At 43.0% G+C, this 18162-nt stretch overlaps 2 protein-coding genes across 3 annotated transcripts in view; both read right to left on the bottom strand.

The window, feature by feature from the left end:
• Positions 1–8215, bottom strand: part of LOC131881221 (uncharacterized) — an 18976-nt gene extending 10761 nt beyond the window's left edge. The window contains exon 1 of the mRNA XM_059228015.1: positions 7810–8215. The gene's annotated coding sequence lies outside the window, so the exon portion shown is untranslated. The remainder of the gene's footprint in view (positions 1–7809) is intronic.
• Positions 8216–15612: 7397 nt separating this feature from the next.
• On the bottom strand, positions 15613–18162 carry LOC131880618 (glycine cleavage system H protein-like). 2 transcript variants are annotated; one of them, XM_059227293.1, is made up of 3 exons: positions 18141–18162; positions 17038–17343; positions 15613–15999 (listed from the first exon to the last, which is right to left on the bottom strand). In XM_059227293.1, exons 2-3 carry the CDS (start codon positions 17275–17277, stop codon positions 15697–15699), a joined length of 543 nt encoding a protein of 180 aa, XP_059083276.1. In that variant the 5' UTR covers positions 17278–17343; positions 18141–18162; the 3' UTR covers positions 15613–15696. The 2 variants fall into 2 exon arrangements, with proteins under 2 accessions (XP_059083276.1, XP_059083275.1); XM_059227292.1 differs by lacking the exon at positions 18141–18162 and adding an exon at positions 17403–17553.

The raw sequence follows: 18162 nt of genomic DNA, 5'->3' as shown, positions 1-18162 counted from the left end.
AGCAACAGCACCACTAACAGCAGCAGCAAATTGGATTTAACAGCAGCAGCAAATTGGATTTCCAATTTTATTTTTTGTCCAATTCCACCCGGGGGTGGCTTTTTTGTGTTGGCCATTTTCTCTCTATTGCCTCCTCTGCATGAGAATTGAAAATGTCATGAAAAACATGACTAACCCACCCGGTTTAGCAACAAAATTGAAGAGACAAGTTCGTGATTCAAGTTAGTACACAGTCGGTAATTTTAGGTTCGTTCTTTCCTTCCTCTGGCAATTACCCCGATCAAATGATTTGCGAATAAAAAATCGATCGAACACCCGGACTGAGGAGATCCCGCAAGCCGCATGGCACGCTCGTTTTTTTTCGGAAGTTATCCATCTTTGACGTTGGTGGATCGATGTTTTCAATCTTGAACAGCAGGGGGTTTTCGCTTTGAATTCAAACCGGAATCACCGTTTATTTTGCCCATCCTCGAAGATGGAAACGGACCGACTAAGCTACAAGATCGTCATACATATATCCATATCCCAGCAGCTTCCCTGCACCTTTCCAACCGGAATCTGAATGTCATTGAAATGCTCGAGATCCAGTCTCACCCGCGGATTGAGTGCTTGTGGCGGTGGCCCATCGCCAAGACGTGAGGTAATGATCTCATTGTGGCGTTTTCCCAAGACCCGGCCTGCTCATAATGACTACCTGGAGCGGGAAAGATGAACTCAATTTGGGCAACTTCCTTTAAGGAAAGAGATTGTTGCCCCGTCTAGACTCCGGGCCAAATAAATGGTAATGCTTGCTCTGTGTGCCTGCTCACTGATCCGAGATCTCACTCCCCTCACGGAGCTGGATCGGGTTGAACGAATAAAGCGACAGTCTGGAACAATATGCTATTTATCTCGGGGGTGCCGCATTAATGGACTTGTCAAAGAAGCGCCCCATGGACTTGGCACATTGGAAATCATTGCCAATTGGCCTCTTTGTAGAATGACACTGAATGTCAATCAGTGGAAGAGCTGCCTCCTCCTGACTCGGCCAATCTTGCCAAGGGAGGAGGAGATGATGGTGATGATGATTATGATCACAATCATGATCAAGCCGTAAAACCTTAATCGAGGCGTCTATACCTGAATGCATCTTTGGTTGGTTGGTGTTTGGTTAGTTGGGTGTGTGTTTTTTTGCGTCTGGTGTCTGCTGTTTTATTCGAGACAAGTGAATCACGGCGATCCGTACTTTGGTCATGATCCGCTTGTTCATGAATCCCGAGCTCATTGAGAGCGATCCATTGATCTAACCATATCACAATAGGCAACGGATAAAAGATGTGAGATGTGAATCCGCCAATTCATCGCCCACAAGAACAAATACTTACCAAAAGACGTTCACCCCGGAATGGGAATTTCCGAGCATTTCAATGTTTAAACTTCCACATTCCCAAAATCTTTCAATCATCATGCGATTCAATGAACAGGCAGCCCTTACTCACAATCCCATTATTTGTTCGACTCATTGAATACGGACAACGTGCTCAAATGATAGCCTTCCTCCACAACAAGCACCTCCAGCGATTAAGATAACGATGAAGATGATGATGAGACAAAAGACTCATCCACAAAAAGGGGAGCCCAACATCAACACATAAAATCAACAATAATAGCTCACACAATCTGAACTTCCATCGCCATGGGGGGCTCTGATTACCTGCTAATTGTCGGCTCTGGTCGCCTTATGTGTGTCTGTCAACCTTTCTCAGGCCCATTTTCGCTCTGGGTGGCACGCACTCACTCAAGTCACAGACAACTGGAGTAAATTCTAGCAGTCCATGCTCAAGTACGTACTCACAATGGGCATAAAGCAAGACTGGGAATGCATTCTACATTAACAGTGACAAAAATAGATCAATGGCTTTACGCTAGATACAAAATCGGTAGATCCTGATTATGAGCTAGGCAGAATTCCGAATTTCCATTGAACTTGAAATAATAAGTAAAAAAGAAAATAAATTGACCGTTTCTAGGCGGTGATCCATCTTAGAAGACAGTGAGTAGATGTCCCACTCTTCCAACGAACTGGCCCACCCAATCAAAGTTGTGAATTTCCAATCAATTTGATTCAATCGAATGACAGGCAACATCTCGTTCCCGTTTTGACAGCTTAGTCATTAGATTGGCACGCCCTCTGGTCATAATTGGAGCATCCAATGGTTTCTTGGACGAGTGAGGTGAGGGCGAATGAGGGCAATCAACCACTGCTTGTACTTTTTCTCGCTCTTCCTTCCAGTTCTCTGGGCTCCATGGAACTGGTGGCTAAGGATGATGCATTGATGCAATTATGTGTTGTGATCTCAATGATCAATGAATCGGAACATCTTGGTCACAACGACTGAGGAAGAACCACATCAACAACAACCATTACTTGAACAGCTTCGACGTCGTGTGAGAGTGAGTCTAGGGAAGCGTGAGTAGTGGACACTCCAAATGTCATGATCCGCCAATAAACCACACAAGATCTAAAGCCACACCCAAAATAATGACCACGCGGTAGTTAACCATTTGGGACATTAAGACCATAATCAGCTTCTATTTTCTAATCCTCGTAACGCCCACAAAACTGGAGAAATGGCCAAAACGCTGGAAGCTTTCGATTGTGTGCGCTCGGGCTCTAAGCTTCATTTATTGGCATACTGACTAAGCCGTGGGAATGATGATGCGGCAAAATGCATCACCACCAACATCGAAAAAATCCATCAGCCAATGGTGAGAGCTAATCAAAGCACCAACATTCAAGGGCTTGTTGAGGTGCATCTTCCAGTTGTGAAAAAGAGCAAAGGGAGCAAAGCACCTTGAGGAACGCCATTAACTTCTCGCATCAAATATCCCACAAGGCCTATTTCTCTTGGTTGGAGCGGCAACTGGCAAGTTCTCGAATTTGGACAGAGATCCAAGACCAATCGTGGGCAGAACAAGAGTAGGTTTCTATATATATGTTCTTGGCTACGATCTTGATGAGCCATACAAAATTGAATTGAATCGCCCGAGCAGATGAGCGAAAACCTTCCTAGGCTAGCATGTTATGTAAAGTAAAACAAAGCTTACAAGTCACGGCTCATTTCCAAAAAAAAATCCAGAGGCAGTTTCTTTCCCAAATCCCAAATATCCAGCTTACTTCGCCTCGTGATGTGAGAAACGTACATTTTTTCTTAAATCATCGACTTACTTCGCTTCACCTCTCTCAGTATCAATCGTTTTCTTTGCTTACACTGGTCGAGTCTGAGAGAGAATTGAAGTTGGCACAGATGTCTGGATAAAGATTTTCCGTCGTCTATGACAGCGAGTCAATTGAGCTCTCAGAGTTCGGCTTCCGTGCTCTAATTCACTCTTGGTGGATTGAAAAAGAAATCATGTTCTCTGGTTGACCAACCCGAAACGAGGGAAAGATGGGCGAGGAGGGATTGAGCCTTTCCCTCCTTCCCTCCGTGTTACTTAGTAGATACGGACAGATGGTTCGAGCGGTTGAGGCGATGCAAGGCATGCTTTGGGATGAACGTGTTGTCTGATCAAATTTCGAAATGTGACGTCTCGATTTGACGTTGATTCTTGGCTTGTTCTCGCTGTTTCATACTGGTGAAGGGGTCTTGAGGCTCCGCGTGTGTGTATGTGTGTTTTGCTCTGCTCTTAGCTTCATTTTGGTGTGATTGTGTGTGTACATTTGGCCTGGTTCTTACGGTATTTCTTTCCACCTTCGTCATGTGTTGGCGTTTGCTAGACTGCTGCACCTAAATACAACACAATATACTGCTGCTGAGACTGCAAGCTTTGGAGATTGACTCGTCGACGAGGAGGGGGGGGGGTGTTCTTCACAGATGAGTGTGTCTCATTTTTCTGTACTCGAGCATTACCACTAGTTGCCATAAGAAGAAGATGATGATTAACACGAAGACGGAAGTGTAAGTAAATAAGGTAAACCTGCCTCTGTCTTTCAGCGAGATCTTTGTCATATTTTGGTCTAGTTTCAATGCAACTTAATTGGAATTGGAGCGAAAGCAAAACCGTGGGTTGCATCTTGTGTGGGGGGCTCTAATGAAATTTGTCGCAGAGACAAAAGACAGGTGTAAAACTAGGAAAGGAAAATTCCATGGCAAGTCAACCAATCTTGGTTTGGATGAGGGTACAGAAATCCGAACCGATGACATCCGAAATACTTTTTAAAACGATTGACCTTGTTGAACTCTCCGAAAATCAGTTGATTGTGGCTAATTGCCTTGAAGGGCCAAATAAAGGAAGGTGTTCGTTCCGGTTCATAATGTTGCCTTCCTTTTTCGCTTCCACTCCCATTATTGTCTCTGGGTGTTGCTCCTATCATTTTTTTTCGGGTTACAAGAAAGATAGGTAGGTACTAGGATGGAAACTCTTAGGGCTAGATTAGCGACAAATGCTCGAGGCTATTGCCAAGTTTCCAAAACGGACGGACGACAATTAAAAGCGCACCAAACAGTCTTCTTCCCTTGTGGACGGCAAGTTCTAGCCCAATGCAATTCAAATCAGGAACAGTTGGATCCAGAGCAACATAAATCAAGCCTACTGAATGTATTCGATCGTACAGTTTCACAATAAAGCTGTCAGTTTTACACAAAAAGGGTTGCCTCCAAAGAAAGCATCATCTGTTGGATGAAAGGGCATTGAACTGACAAGAAACCAAGGCACGAAAGCGTCTGCATTAGTCATTTGGTCATTGACGATTGAAAAGACCAAGCATACACCCTTGAAGGACGCCGCTCGTGATCAATGAGCTCATGTTTGTTGTGTGGCCAGGAATAATAATTTCTTGCTTACAGCTCCAAAGTCTAGTTTCTTGGTGGGTTAAAGCTTGCTCATATGGCTCCCCATTTTGTGTTCAGATTCAAATTCCACGATTGTTTCCTCCCTTCGTCGGGCCAGTTCAAAGGCACATTTGCTCTCTCAGTAGAGATGAAACACACCCGGTCTGGTTCAATGCCGGCATTAATGGCACCACCAAAGCCAATGTGCTAAAGAAAAACCAACGGGAAGGAGGCGGATTTTGAGACAGACCGAGATACTGACTTTCTGACCACCAAGTGTTCAAGTTTGAAAAAAAATTGCAAGAAAGAAAAATACTAGCCACATTGGTGGCCGATCTCAGAACGATCATTTACACCGAATCCAGATATTTGCACGAACTAAATTGAGGGAGCAGGAAGAAAAGCTTTTGTCTAACGCATCCATTCGAGGAATCGATTATTGAGATGGAATTTTATTTCGTTGCCCATGCGAGATCCAGTCTTATCACTCGAGACGACATTCACTGACTGCCAATCTTGGTGCGCACTATTTCGAGCTTGCCTCTTTTTCTGAGAGCATATGTATGGAGCTAGGTAGATTCAACAAGTTGATTGAACTTGAACGTGAACCTAGTTTTTGAGAAATTCGTGTTTCTCACCAATTTTCTGCTTGGGTCCAAGTCCCCCTACCCATGTATCAACGACGTCGACAAGAATAGCCCAGTTGGTAGTGACGGCTAAATCAAGTTCACCACATACAACAACTATCCAATAAAGTAGTAAGCTGGTTGCAAGCAGAACCACAAACAACGAAAGAAACGAGACCAACTAAAAGGAAGGGGAAAGAGAGGGAAAATCGAAGTAACCGTGAATCACGCTTTCAACAACTTCTGTCTCTGAGCTTTTGTCAATAGAACAAGTTCATTGCCTGGTGTACATTCGTTAATGGTGTCAGTGATCACAGTCATAACGTCACTAGAAAGTCAGACTCATCATCCTTCATGTCTAAACCTTGAATGACTCAAACCAAGGCTTGTTCAATATCATAGTCGTTACAACTAATAATCAGAAGTAAGAACCTCAATTGTTTTCCATGCTTTGAAATATTATTTTATTGGCCAAGTATGGAATAAAACAATTCCTCAAAGGAGAAAAAGCTAGCATTCATTCGACAGGATTTTCTCCTGGATAAAAAGGAAGACATCATGGTTTGGCTTTGGAATAAACCTACTCAATTAACAAAAAGGCATGACGCCATGATGGGAAGAGATAGAAACGAATGTCGATTAGATTGTCTTAATTAGGCCATTTCATAAATGATCAACAACGACTAACAGAACAGGAAGCTCTTGTTGCTTCAGCCAAGGCAGGGACGGCCCCAGCATGCTACCTACCTACGTACTACTTGAGGAGTAGCGTTTTGTTTCTACAAGAAACGACGCCTTTCCATTCGTGCATTGCTCTTTGATCTCCATCGAATTTTCAGTTGTCGCCAAAGACAGAAAGTTGCCGGAGGAAATCAGTCTATGTACCATCATCATCATCATCATCATCATCATCATCATCGTTATCATCAGCCATGGAGAGATAGATGATGATGAGTCGAGGGGTTTAAAGGAGTCCCAAGCAACATGTACCACCCCATCACGTTGAGCAAAGTGCCAATATCATTTCGCCATTTCGTATGTAGAACAACACGACATCGACACATCAATTGAATGCATGAGGTGTTGTCAAACGAGAGATTAGTAACGGAAATTGCCGGCATTTAAGCAGAGAATAAGCCAGAGGAGATGAAGAATCATATCCAATATGTACTACTCGAATTTGGACTGGCACCGAGCCATACCAGTGGTGTACTAGTTGTTTGGTGTTCAATGTGGTACCCCTCATTAGCTAGTGCAACGAAGGGTGTTGTCCCTGTTGCTTTGATTTCGTCTTGTGTAGCATGGACCTACATTATGTACGAATGCCACCTTTCTGCTGCTGTCGGCAAACCATTTACTCAAAACAACAGCATCACCACCACCACCACCACCACCACCACCACCACCACCCCGCTCATCATCCCGTCTCTCGTTCCCTGTGCTTACTTTTTCATGGTGGCAAGCAACTATGATTGGTGTTGTTGGCGATGATACGGATGTTATTTGATCTTCACATCTACATATACCTATGAGGCGTGTGGTTGATAAGGCGGATTTCCCAACCACTTCAGCACACCAAATAGGACGATCAACCCTTTCAACCCCATGCTTTTCCTCCATTTCATTTCAGGCGTGATTTTATGAGTTGGGCTTAATTTGTCTTGCTTTGGCCCATCCAGTCAATCAACTCGCCTCCCCAACAAAAGGGGCGGAACGGAATGCGAAACTGTGTGAAGTCCCTGTCTGATTAGACTTCTCAAGATTGTTCAGTACGTTGAAAAATCCGAGGGCCAATGATCACCATCATCAGAGAAACAGAGTGGAACAGCAAAATGAAAGGAACGTGTCTGTCATTCTCCTTTTTTATCACGAGCTGCCATCAAATCAAACTGTAGGCAAATAAAGGCTGGTTCTTCATCTACTTTCGGACGACTGACTGTTGAATGACAAAAAAGAGGATGTCGCAGCACGCGACTTCCGACTTTCCAAACTACACTCTCCATACCCACAATTTCCCTCCCTATAAGTGCAACAATATACTCTGGCGAACCAACCTCAAACTGGTTACAAAACTATTGCACATGGAACAAATATATTTGGGAGCAATCGTACTTTGCTCATAACTTTGGTCCCAGGTCCAAGCTGGACATGAATGTCATTCGAGTAAAACGCGGTGTTGAGCCATCTTAAATTGAGATGTGGTTCATCCTCTTTGGATTTGAAGCGAGTGATCAATACTTACACGTTCGGTATCTAGCGGTTTAATGACCCAAAATACGCATAAGCTTGAGACCTTCAGGTTCCAATAACCCACCAATATCGAAACGCTTTCTAATGAAACCGTCTCGAAAATACACTTTTAGGATATTTACCTTGATTGGAGGGTTTTGTAGCAAACTGGATAGAGAGAGGATTCGAAGTTCCACGAGATGAGTTTAAAAGCACCCACTTATTTGGTCCAGAAAGATTTGACTGCGGACGATCCGGTCAAACTGGATGATACTATCTTCACCACCGAATCGGCCAGCTACATTCGGATCAGTCAACTCTCCCAAGTCAAAGAAGGACTGATGGAGCGAAAGAAATCCAGTTGCCCGTTCAGCTTGGTTTGATCGAGCGTGGGGTGAGTGAAAAAGGCAACAACTGATTTTAAAGAGCCGCTCCTAGGCCAGTAGAGGTAGAAAGAGTGGTGGTGTTGCCACTTCTCAGGGCTGGAACAGAATGAAGAGACAATCCAGACGAAACCAAAGAAAAACTAAGACCACCATATAGGGAGAGAGCAAGCACCCAGTAGAGGAGTTATGTACCTATGTGCTGTTTGCTGGCCCACCAATCAACCGCCACCAGTGCCATCATGACCACCACCACCTCCTGTATCGTCGACGTCATCAACATCATCGCGGCTGTCGTCCCCAACCTCGTCGACCACGTCTTGATCCTCGGGTTGGTTTCTTCTCGATCGAGCTCTCCTCCTTTTCCGTCTTTCTCGATCTTCGCCCCCACCGCGACGCTCGTCCCTTGGATTTTTACAGTCAAAAATGTGTTGCCTTCATTTGATAAAAGCAGCAGCAGCAGCAGTGGTAGCAACAACCACCACCGCCACAGCAACAACAACAACAACAACCGCTTTAGTGTCCGGTATACACGTTGTGAACGTACGTCGTGTTCAAGACGAACCAGTTAGTACCGTTCGCTCATGTTGCGTACACTACCTTCTACATGTGTAGTCAGCGACTTCATGCAAGAGCTTGCAGGCCTTGATTGAGGTTCCCTCTTCGTATCTAGCTACAGTCCCTCGGTCCGATTTTCCCTGGCCATCATGCACTTGCTCACGCTCACTTCTCGAGCTTCAAGCAACTACCCACCCACCCCTTCGAGAGCGACAACACTGTCATGAAAAAAAGTACGGTCATGCAAACGGCTCTCTTTCCCCCCCTCTCGAGTTGCTGTCTGCGCTCTCATAACCCACAATACAGGTGTGCATATACGTACGAGGCCTAGTACAGAGTGCGAGTGCGGTAGTTGGTAGGATGCCGAAAGTTTTCCACTCCCAGGAAACCTTGCGATTGCTCAATGGTTGCTTTTCAGGTTCAGCGCGAATTCGTTGATGGGTGGATAGCTGGATCGCCATCGGTTGCCTTTTCCACGGCAGCACCTGGTCCACAATTACCAAGTGGTTGGGGAGGGAGGGGATATGTCAATGCTAACAACAGGTAGATTAGAAAATGGAGCATTGCTATTGGTATTTCGCCACGGGCTATTCCGTTTGTCTATGTAAATTGCACGATGGACTTGTCACAATTTCCGCCAAAATCAAGTTTTTTCATTGATAGTCATTTGGACAATCGGATTGATTTTTCAGTTGACTTTACTTAATGGCCTCTCCAAGACCCGTCCGTATTTACAGTATACAGTAGGATAAAAAAAATCCCCTGTAATCACCACTTTTGCTTGAATACGATCTAAGTGTTACCGGGAAGCAGTAGTGGTCTGATCCCACCCCAGAGGTTCGTTTTGTTTCTCAAATAAAATATAGCACTTTAGGCATGATCGGTCCGTTGAGAAGTATAGGGTGAATGTACGTAGGTATTTTTGCCCTCTTTTTTGTCCCACACATTAGGGGGTACAAAAGTCACCATTGTCTATTCCTTTTTTAAGAAATCAAGAGGCTGGTCAGTGGAGTGCGCTACCAATGGGATGAGATCCAATTTCATGGTTGCTATGAGATTCCCACATAACGACCTCGGAGGCCACAAATGCAGCACAGATTTGTAGATGCAACCCATCGCGGATTTACATCATACCAAACACAAAAGTCACTGCAAGAAAAGTGCGTACTCTTTTTCTTTTATTTTACTTAAATCGTTGCCAAACCTTTGAAGTACCAAGTGAGCATTTTCCTTAAGAGAATTTGACCATCAAAATAGCTCCTTGGTTTGTGATGCCCACATCTGATGTTGATTCAGCAATGAAGGCTACGTCCAGCATGTCAATTTGTCAATTATCATTGTCCCTTTCTCTTGCTTAGACGTATAGAGTAATATGTTTTTAAAATGGCCCAAAACCGAACTAACGGTTGAATCAGGTGTCCTTAATTTCGTTAGATGAGGCTCATGTACGTATGTAAAGTGAAAGTCCCTTAATTGGTTGATTGGTCTATCAAAAAGGCGATTCTAATCGTGTCTCTCTCCATCCATGCATGTAAAGCTCCTTGATCGAATCGTGTGCTACATTGACCAATCATTGAATGGGGCTGAACAGCTTTGCTCTGTAGCACATCTGATCAATGGCAGACGTTTAGTTGGCACCTCAAAAGAACTTTTGAATTGAGGGCGGGTGAGATCCCGTACTTAATCAATGGGGGAAATCCGACTGGAAAGGTAAAAAGCAGATCTTTTGCTTTCGATACACATTGCCCTTGGAGGGTAGAGAGCTTCACATCAAGCATTCAAAGTGCTTAAGACAATCGTCAAATTTCTTAAAGGGACAAATGCTACCAAACAGCTCTGTTATTGTTATAACAAATCCTGGCAAACTAAGATTATAAAAGCAGGAAGAGAGAAATAGTAAACTTGAATCAAACCACGGACTTCTAGAGATGTGGAAAAAAATATTATCTCCTAAACTGCCCACTTCATTCCAAATAAGCACTTGATATGACCACAGGAACTTATTAAATAGATGAACTTAGCCAAATTTGAGCCCAAAACGATGTTTGAGCAACTCAGGAGATAAGTCCAAAGTTGTGAAATAAGCATCACATAAAATTCGAATTTTCGGCCCGCTCTTGCTCAGCTTCATAAGTTTTTGCACACATAACCTTGAAACGAACCGCTTTACAGGTAAATAATATAAAAATGTACTGCCTTGAATTGAAGATATCTATTTTTTTATTTCATTAATTTTGCTCAAAAAGTGCCTGAGAGTTGTCATGACCAAGAGCATGGCGATTTGACTGGAAGTTTGTTCACAGTCCACATTTGTTTCTAAAAGTTCGTGATCAAACTAAAGGAGAAGTTAATCTCGAATGGTTTGCTTTCATGGGGTCATATTTTAACATATTTTAACATTAATATTTCAAATGGCAAATCAAATACTGCGCAATCATGTTAATATGTATGTTTTACGATTAAGTTATGAATTTTGGGCTATGATTAAAAGACACAACGCATTAGGGATGATCTCGGGAAATGAGACAAATATTTTAAAATGAAAAACAAGAATTAATCTCTTGAAGTAAATAAGTTTTTTAAATATTATAATGAATAATACTTTGCTTTTTCTTTTTATTAAGAATCAATACTGTAACTCGACGAAGTTGGGCAGGTGTTTGGTGACGCTTGAAACAGATGACGCCACTTTGTGATCTAGATATTTGTGTCAGGTGTAGAATATGGATTTAAAAGTTTGATTCGGCCCATTAGTAAGTCTCCAACGAGGTTATACCAACAAAATAAAAATTCAAAGTAGATAGTAATGAAAATATTTCTTAAAGAAGAATTATAGGTAATAACTTGTCGTCAATTATTGGCCCTACAATTCAATTTCAATCTCGTTAAAGGGTCCTTGGTCGCAACACATTGCTAATGGGTGTTTACAAAGTAGCCGAAATATTTCCAGTTTCCGTTCGCAAGGAAATAGAGAACTTGAGACACTGCCTTCTTGAACTTGTTAAGGACTCTAATGTCTTTTGCATGGACCTAGCCAATACACTCCAGTTTTTACTTATAAATATGTGGCAACTGCCCTGAACCAATTTTTTTTTTCTGGCATATGTTTAAGATTTGTCTCTCTTATGCTTTGGTTCTTGGTCAGCCCTAGAGATGGTCCTGTCCTTTTCAAGATAAAGCTTTGCATCAATCTGTGCTTTTAAGCAGACTACCAAGTTTGCTAAACATTCTACTTCGATAATCATCCTACGATTTTTGGGATCCGTTTTTGAAACATTTTGCATTGATATTAAATTATTGATGATCCTAACCCTGCTTTGGGTGCGTTTCATGAGGATTTGGAGAGTTGGACACATAAAAATGGGCTCAGCCTTTTTTCACATTTTTGTTTTATGATGCAACTTTCAAGTTTTAGAACGTTTGTGGGAAATATAACTAACACTTAAAAAAAAGGATAAGTATAAGTAGGTTTGATATGAGCAATCAACCTATTTTAGGTTAATCGCAAAAATTCATTCAGTAGGCGCACTGAATATTTGGTCCAGTGGAATCAGCAATGTCTTTTGATTTCCATGAGTTCAGAATGGTCATCTGCATTGGTTTGTGAAGACGTTAGACAACCCGTGCTAGTAGGTTCCGTGACCATCACTGGGGATTGATATGGTTTGATGTGGTAGCCGTGGCCGAACTGTACATGGCATACATAGGATGGTTTCAATTGAAGACAATTGCCTTGTCCAACGAACCACTCTCACTTGACTTAGTGCCATTACTCCAGTCACCATTGAGGGTACTTATCCTACGTACGTAACGTAGTGCAAATGTCTCCAGCCAACAACCAAGAAAGAGAAAGAAGGAGAAGGAGAGCTTGATGGAAGAGAAGAGCGAATTTCGCTTTTGAATCGTTTAGCATGACCAGGATTCCGTCAACGAGTATGTACGTACGTACGAGTTCCAGTGCTACCAGGAGAGTTGCTCTATGGAAGTGGTGGATGTACTCGTACGACGAGTACTAGGTACTACTGGAATGGATACATGGATGCATGGATGGATGGATGAAAGCCAACAATCCAGCCAAAAGTCAAGGAAACTGTCAACTCAATGAGTTCTATAACTTATCGACGTGATGGTTGGAAAAGAGTCATCCACTCATGAAGGATCATTGACACACATGTGCCACACGGTCGCCTCGGCCTTCTCGGTCTCCCACCACACAGCCAGGTCCAGAAGAGGTTCCAAAACATCTGATCGATCCGTCGGCACCAGGGATCATCGGTGGGTCACCGTCTCTCAGATACGCCACTGTAGAAGCCTCATATGAAGTACTCGTACAGCAAATGCTAATAAATGTTTAATGCGAAATGCGTCCTTCCCGAGTGTCGAGAAAAAGGCCTTGGCGGGACCACGCTGGTTTTGGCGAGTGTCATCTGGGTTGAGTCGGAATGGATGATCATGAATCACCTGATTGCGTAGTGAATAATCTTGTTCATGCTTTTACTTTCCATCTCCCATAATCATGGTGCTGTTGAGTCCTCAGAGAAGGTGGAGAAAACGAAACTTGGAGCCTCGCCGAGTTGATACGAGTGAAATGATTAGTGAACAATACGTACACGAGGAGTCTTACGGTCGTGTGTCATTATAATTACACTCCAATTCTTGAGAAAACTCGAGTGGCCTGAGCTCAGGTGAGCTCATTTTTCCCGCTGGGCATGGCCGTGGTGAAAATGAAAAGTTTTGTGTTGATCGTACGTGATTTTGAACCGCGTGAAAGAGAATTCAGAGGAGCATGGTGATAACGCCTTCAAGCTCTGCTGAACGAACGAATGAACGAACACGGTCTTGGTCTCGTTGAAGGTACACTACGTATGATGTGCTACGTAAATAATATGTTGGTTGTTGATCCGGTATCGTTCCTTCACGAGGGTGCAACACCGCAAATTGTACGTTGGAATGCGTGGTCACACGAATCAGTGTCAACTCGAAATATGGTGGAAATTTTAGATTGTTAGGTTGATCAAATTAGACACTTTCATTTTGCTGGTATTCGGGATTGGAGTGAGATTCCCGCGGTAACTTGAAAACTTAGTCAAAATGAGCAGGCAGGCAGGCAAAGAGAGCGGGACCATTGGTGTCGAGTTCCGGCCTTATTTGAATTTATCACAAGGTCGGCCCAAGTCTGTCTCAGAAAAATCATGGAGTAAAACTGTCAAACTAACGGGGTAAATCTATGAAAACACCAAAAGGCTGTAATTCCCCTGGCTCGCTTTTTTTTTAGTTGAGAAATTGAATTCCAATTTTTGTAGGCGGGCATGCTCCCTCGTTCCAGAGAAACTATCTCGCCATACCAAACTGCTGACTGTCGACCGACCCTATGTACATTCACACGAGCGAGAACAGTTGCTTTTCGGGGAGTGGATCCATGGAAGCCCATCATATCATTATGCAGGGCTGAGCCTAATCGACAGAGACCACATATTTAAACTCTTCCGCTAACTGTAAAGTAACTCAATGTCTTGTCTTTGGTGGAGATGCAGGCCAAAAACCATGCACAACGAATAAGACCACATGATAGTTCCAAACCACCCTCAACCTACGCGTACATGCAGGACTCGATCGTACAGATGATGGACGCTAATCCAAAGATTAAGAGAGAAGAGGGGAATAATATTCGTTCCCGGGAGCCCGGGAGCAAGGTTTATATCTAAAACTTCCCCTTAACCAGTGATGGGATCAAATAGATTTTCAAAATCAGGATTGCCAGAAAGCTAGGAAAGTCAAAGCATCATCCTTTCCATCGTAAAGTAAAAGGTTAGCTTTGACCAAAAAAAGTAACCCTGGTTTGAGCGAAGAAAAAATCAGGGTTATTTTCTGTGACTAACTAACGGGTTTCCGATGTTCCGCAAGTGATCCCATATACTTTATGTCACTGAAAATGTAAATTGGTAGCCCTAGTCACAACCTTCTGTGATTATTTATTTGATCTCATCACCACCCCTTAACCCTCAAGATATTTCCGCATTTAATTTTAAATTAAAAATTAAAAATTTTAAATCCGCACTTTGATTGTTATCGCCAATATCTAGGTCTGAAAGGTCTTGTGATATGACTGACAAAGCGCAATTCTCCTGTAGCAATCCATGTCAGTGAATGCCTCAAAACTGCCATTGAAGTCAATCCTCCCACTTTTTAGTGGCTCAATCGGAGAAGGCATGAACTAACTTCGTTAAGGGGTCAATGACACATACGGAACCCCACGCCTTACTCTCTGGATCACAAATACTGAATGCTCACGTTGGCCAATTCCGAAGCTCTGCCCCAAAACAAATACCTTCGGGTCGTCATACATATGATTTCCTAACCTCCTCCGAATACCTCACTCTTGTGAGGTAAGACTTTATCAATCTGTAAGATGTGTCACATTCACTTGATTCAACCACTCATTGTTGGTAAAAGAGCGTGAAACATTCGATCGTCCAGCGCATAACCAGTTTTCGCTCTGTCAAAAGCAACCTATTGTTGACATATTGCAAATGATCATCTCAAGCCAGACCACGCGAGTTGGTCAGTCGGCCAATTGAGAGTCGGCCTCAGGATGGTAAGGTTTTTTTGGTTCCGGAACTCTCTCATACAAACGCTCACGACTCGCCAAATTCAATATGCTTGCAATCCAACAACAACGGCCATCATCTTCAGTTTATTAGGCCCATGGCCAAGCCCAGGGCGACATCAGCCGGCTGATACACAACTCAGCAAGGCAAATCTAGAGCAATTTGTATCAAGGGGACACATTACCTTGCCGAGATTTTCCCTGGTGGGAAGAAGCCATTGAACCTTCCGGGTACAAAGACAGACTATCTACTCACTCTCTCTCTCTCTTTCTCTCTCTCACTCACTCACTCTACTCCTTTCCTCGTCTTGTTCTACATACACTGGACATGTTAACAGTCGGTGAATGTATGCACGCTCGAATCGAACCCAAGCCAATGAATAATAAATCATCGTCGATTATGCAAGAACTTCTTGTTCACTGGAATTGTAGGTCAATGTCATTGAATTGAAATCTGAACCGGATAATCAGGCTCATCACGATCAATGATCGTCCTCTTGGGTCTTCAAATAGGCTTGATAGGCGTCCTCCGCCATGAGGGCTTTCACTTCACTCTCTGCATTGCTCAGTTTCACCTTGAACAACCAACCGTCCTCCATGGCCGAGGAATTGATGAGAGCCGGAGCCGCCTCGACCTTTTCATTTTTCTCGCTGATCGTGCCAGACACGGGGGTGTAGATCTCGGAGGCAGCCTTCACTGATTCCAAGGCTCCACATTCATCCCCAGCACTCACGGTCTCGTCCACATCGGGCAGTTGAGCGTACACCACATCACCTAAGGCTTCCTGAAAACACAAATCCAGAACATTGGCAGTACCTTCATGAAATGGAGAAGTCAATTGACACGAAGGCAAACATATACGCACTGTAAATTCAATGACCATAAACGGCTAATGAATTTAAATCTAATAGTAATGTGCATTACCCCCGATCGTGGTTTGGTTGGAGGGTCCGGTGGATGGTTTTGGATAATTTGGGACAGTTTGAGAAGCATGTCTGAGGTTGACACTGAACCTTCACTTATGGATGTTAAAAACGAATAACTTTAAGCGCTAGTTTGGTCGAAAAATCCCAATTGCAAGCTAGTCCGGCATTTTACGTGTTACATTGATACACATGGATCGTATTTAAATCCTGCTTTTGGTTGTGAAAAGCATGTTTTCGACTGTTTTGTCGCTAACTACCCAAATACAAGCTTTTAAGATAACGATGAAAATCAACAACATATTTCGAGGTTATAGAACCGACTATTAATGAAAATATATATTGCCGACTGTCCTTTCCGTATTACCAATACTATCATTAAGCCCACAAAAGTGAAATGCCCTTTCTTCTAGTGCTTTACTTTCGTTGCTATAGGAGTTTAATTTTGAAATTAGAAGGATAGTCATTGAAAGATTGGTAACAAAGTGAGGCTTTTACATAAATCGTCGCTGCTCGTGGCCTGCTAAGGACTGCTTAAAGCAAAAAGCGCAATTTCTTCAGGGAAGTATGGTCTTGATGGGGGAAAAAACAAAAACTATCGGTCATCTTAATCTTAGGAGAAGCAACGAGTAAAGCCATTACATTTTTCTTCGAGTAACGGTTGGGTAACGAATTACTTACTATTTTTGACCAAAGTAATTGTAACTGTAATTCGTTCCTTTTATTGAGGAACGACTAATGCCCTGGGTATACTTGATCAAAGTTACCAACTTTTCTGGGTACATTTTGCTAAAATTTGAGGATCTTTTTCCGCACATCTAGCAATTATAATAATGTGACTTAATCCATTACAATAAAAACCGTTCTCCGATGGATTGATTGGTAATTGAGCACCTTACCTGAGCATAGTTGGAGATCCCGACGGTGCCAATTTCGCCCTCCACGCGAACCCATTCATGCTTCTTCGTGAAATAGATCTGTGGAGCCAAAAGCCTGGAAGTCGAGGCCAGGCCTCGGATCTGTGAATGACCATCCAGAAGCAAAGAACCCGGCGAGGATCGAATTTGGGCGGGCCTTAAGAGACGAAGGCTGTTTCGGGACAAGGTGGTACGCAAACAAAGCAAGGTGGAGGACGACATGTTGGACCGCAATCAATGGATGAGGTGGGGGTTCAAAATGGCTTTCAATAATGGAGATGTGCTGGTCTGCCAAGGGAAAACCGGAATTATGCTCGTATGGTTACACTACTACTGCTACTTCATACATTGGCCACAAGATGAGATGGCTTAGACGGGTTTGGACAGTGGCTTCTCCTTTTCATCTGGGTCCCAACCAAGATGGTTGGTTGGTTGAGTAAGGGAACAAGTTTGACCAGTTTCCAGTTTGGGGGGGNGGGGATCTAGAAGGGGGATCCAATAAGAGGTTGCGAAGAAACATAAAATTCGTGCCGTTCGAGAATAGACCGACACTCCCATTTTGAGGCCTTTCCCTAGCCCAACAACACAAATATTTGGGCAGTTTTTCGATTAATTCGATCCATGAATTCGAAGATGATAGGCTAATTTGAATTATAATTTTGACATTTAATTATCTGGGAATGACACTAAGTTAAAAAAATAGAGTGCTCGTCTGAGCGGGGCTACTTAGCACATCATCTGAATACAAGGCAATCAACCTATATTTAATATATATTTCCCTTAATTGCAGACAAAACATGGCAGATTACCCGTCAATTGAAAACTCGAGCTTTTCTCCCAATGTGACTTGCGACTAAACGACTAAACTTAAGCCGGACCCGCAACTTCAATCGAGAAGCCAGTGTAGTACTTACTCAACAAATGACCATCAGGAGGTAAAACTATTCATCGACCAATAGGACTATGACGCTCTCACAATGAAGATTATTATTATCATGAACGAATTCCAAAACTTGCCGAAAGTTGTGACGGATATACATATGTAGAAAATTTTTAAAAAAAGCAAGTTAAGAGAAAACTCTCACCAAAATAAAGTCGTAGGTAATT

This window comes from Tigriopus californicus, chromosome 5 (genome assembly GCF_007210705.1).
Source record: "Tigriopus californicus strain San Diego chromosome 5, Tcal_SD_v2.1, whole genome shotgun sequence".
Classification (NCBI taxonomy): domain Eukaryota; kingdom Metazoa; phylum Arthropoda; class Copepoda; order Harpacticoida; family Harpacticidae; genus Tigriopus; species Tigriopus californicus.
Note: the sequence above shows the minus strand (reverse complement) of the source record. Positions and strands in the feature narration are given on the sequence as shown.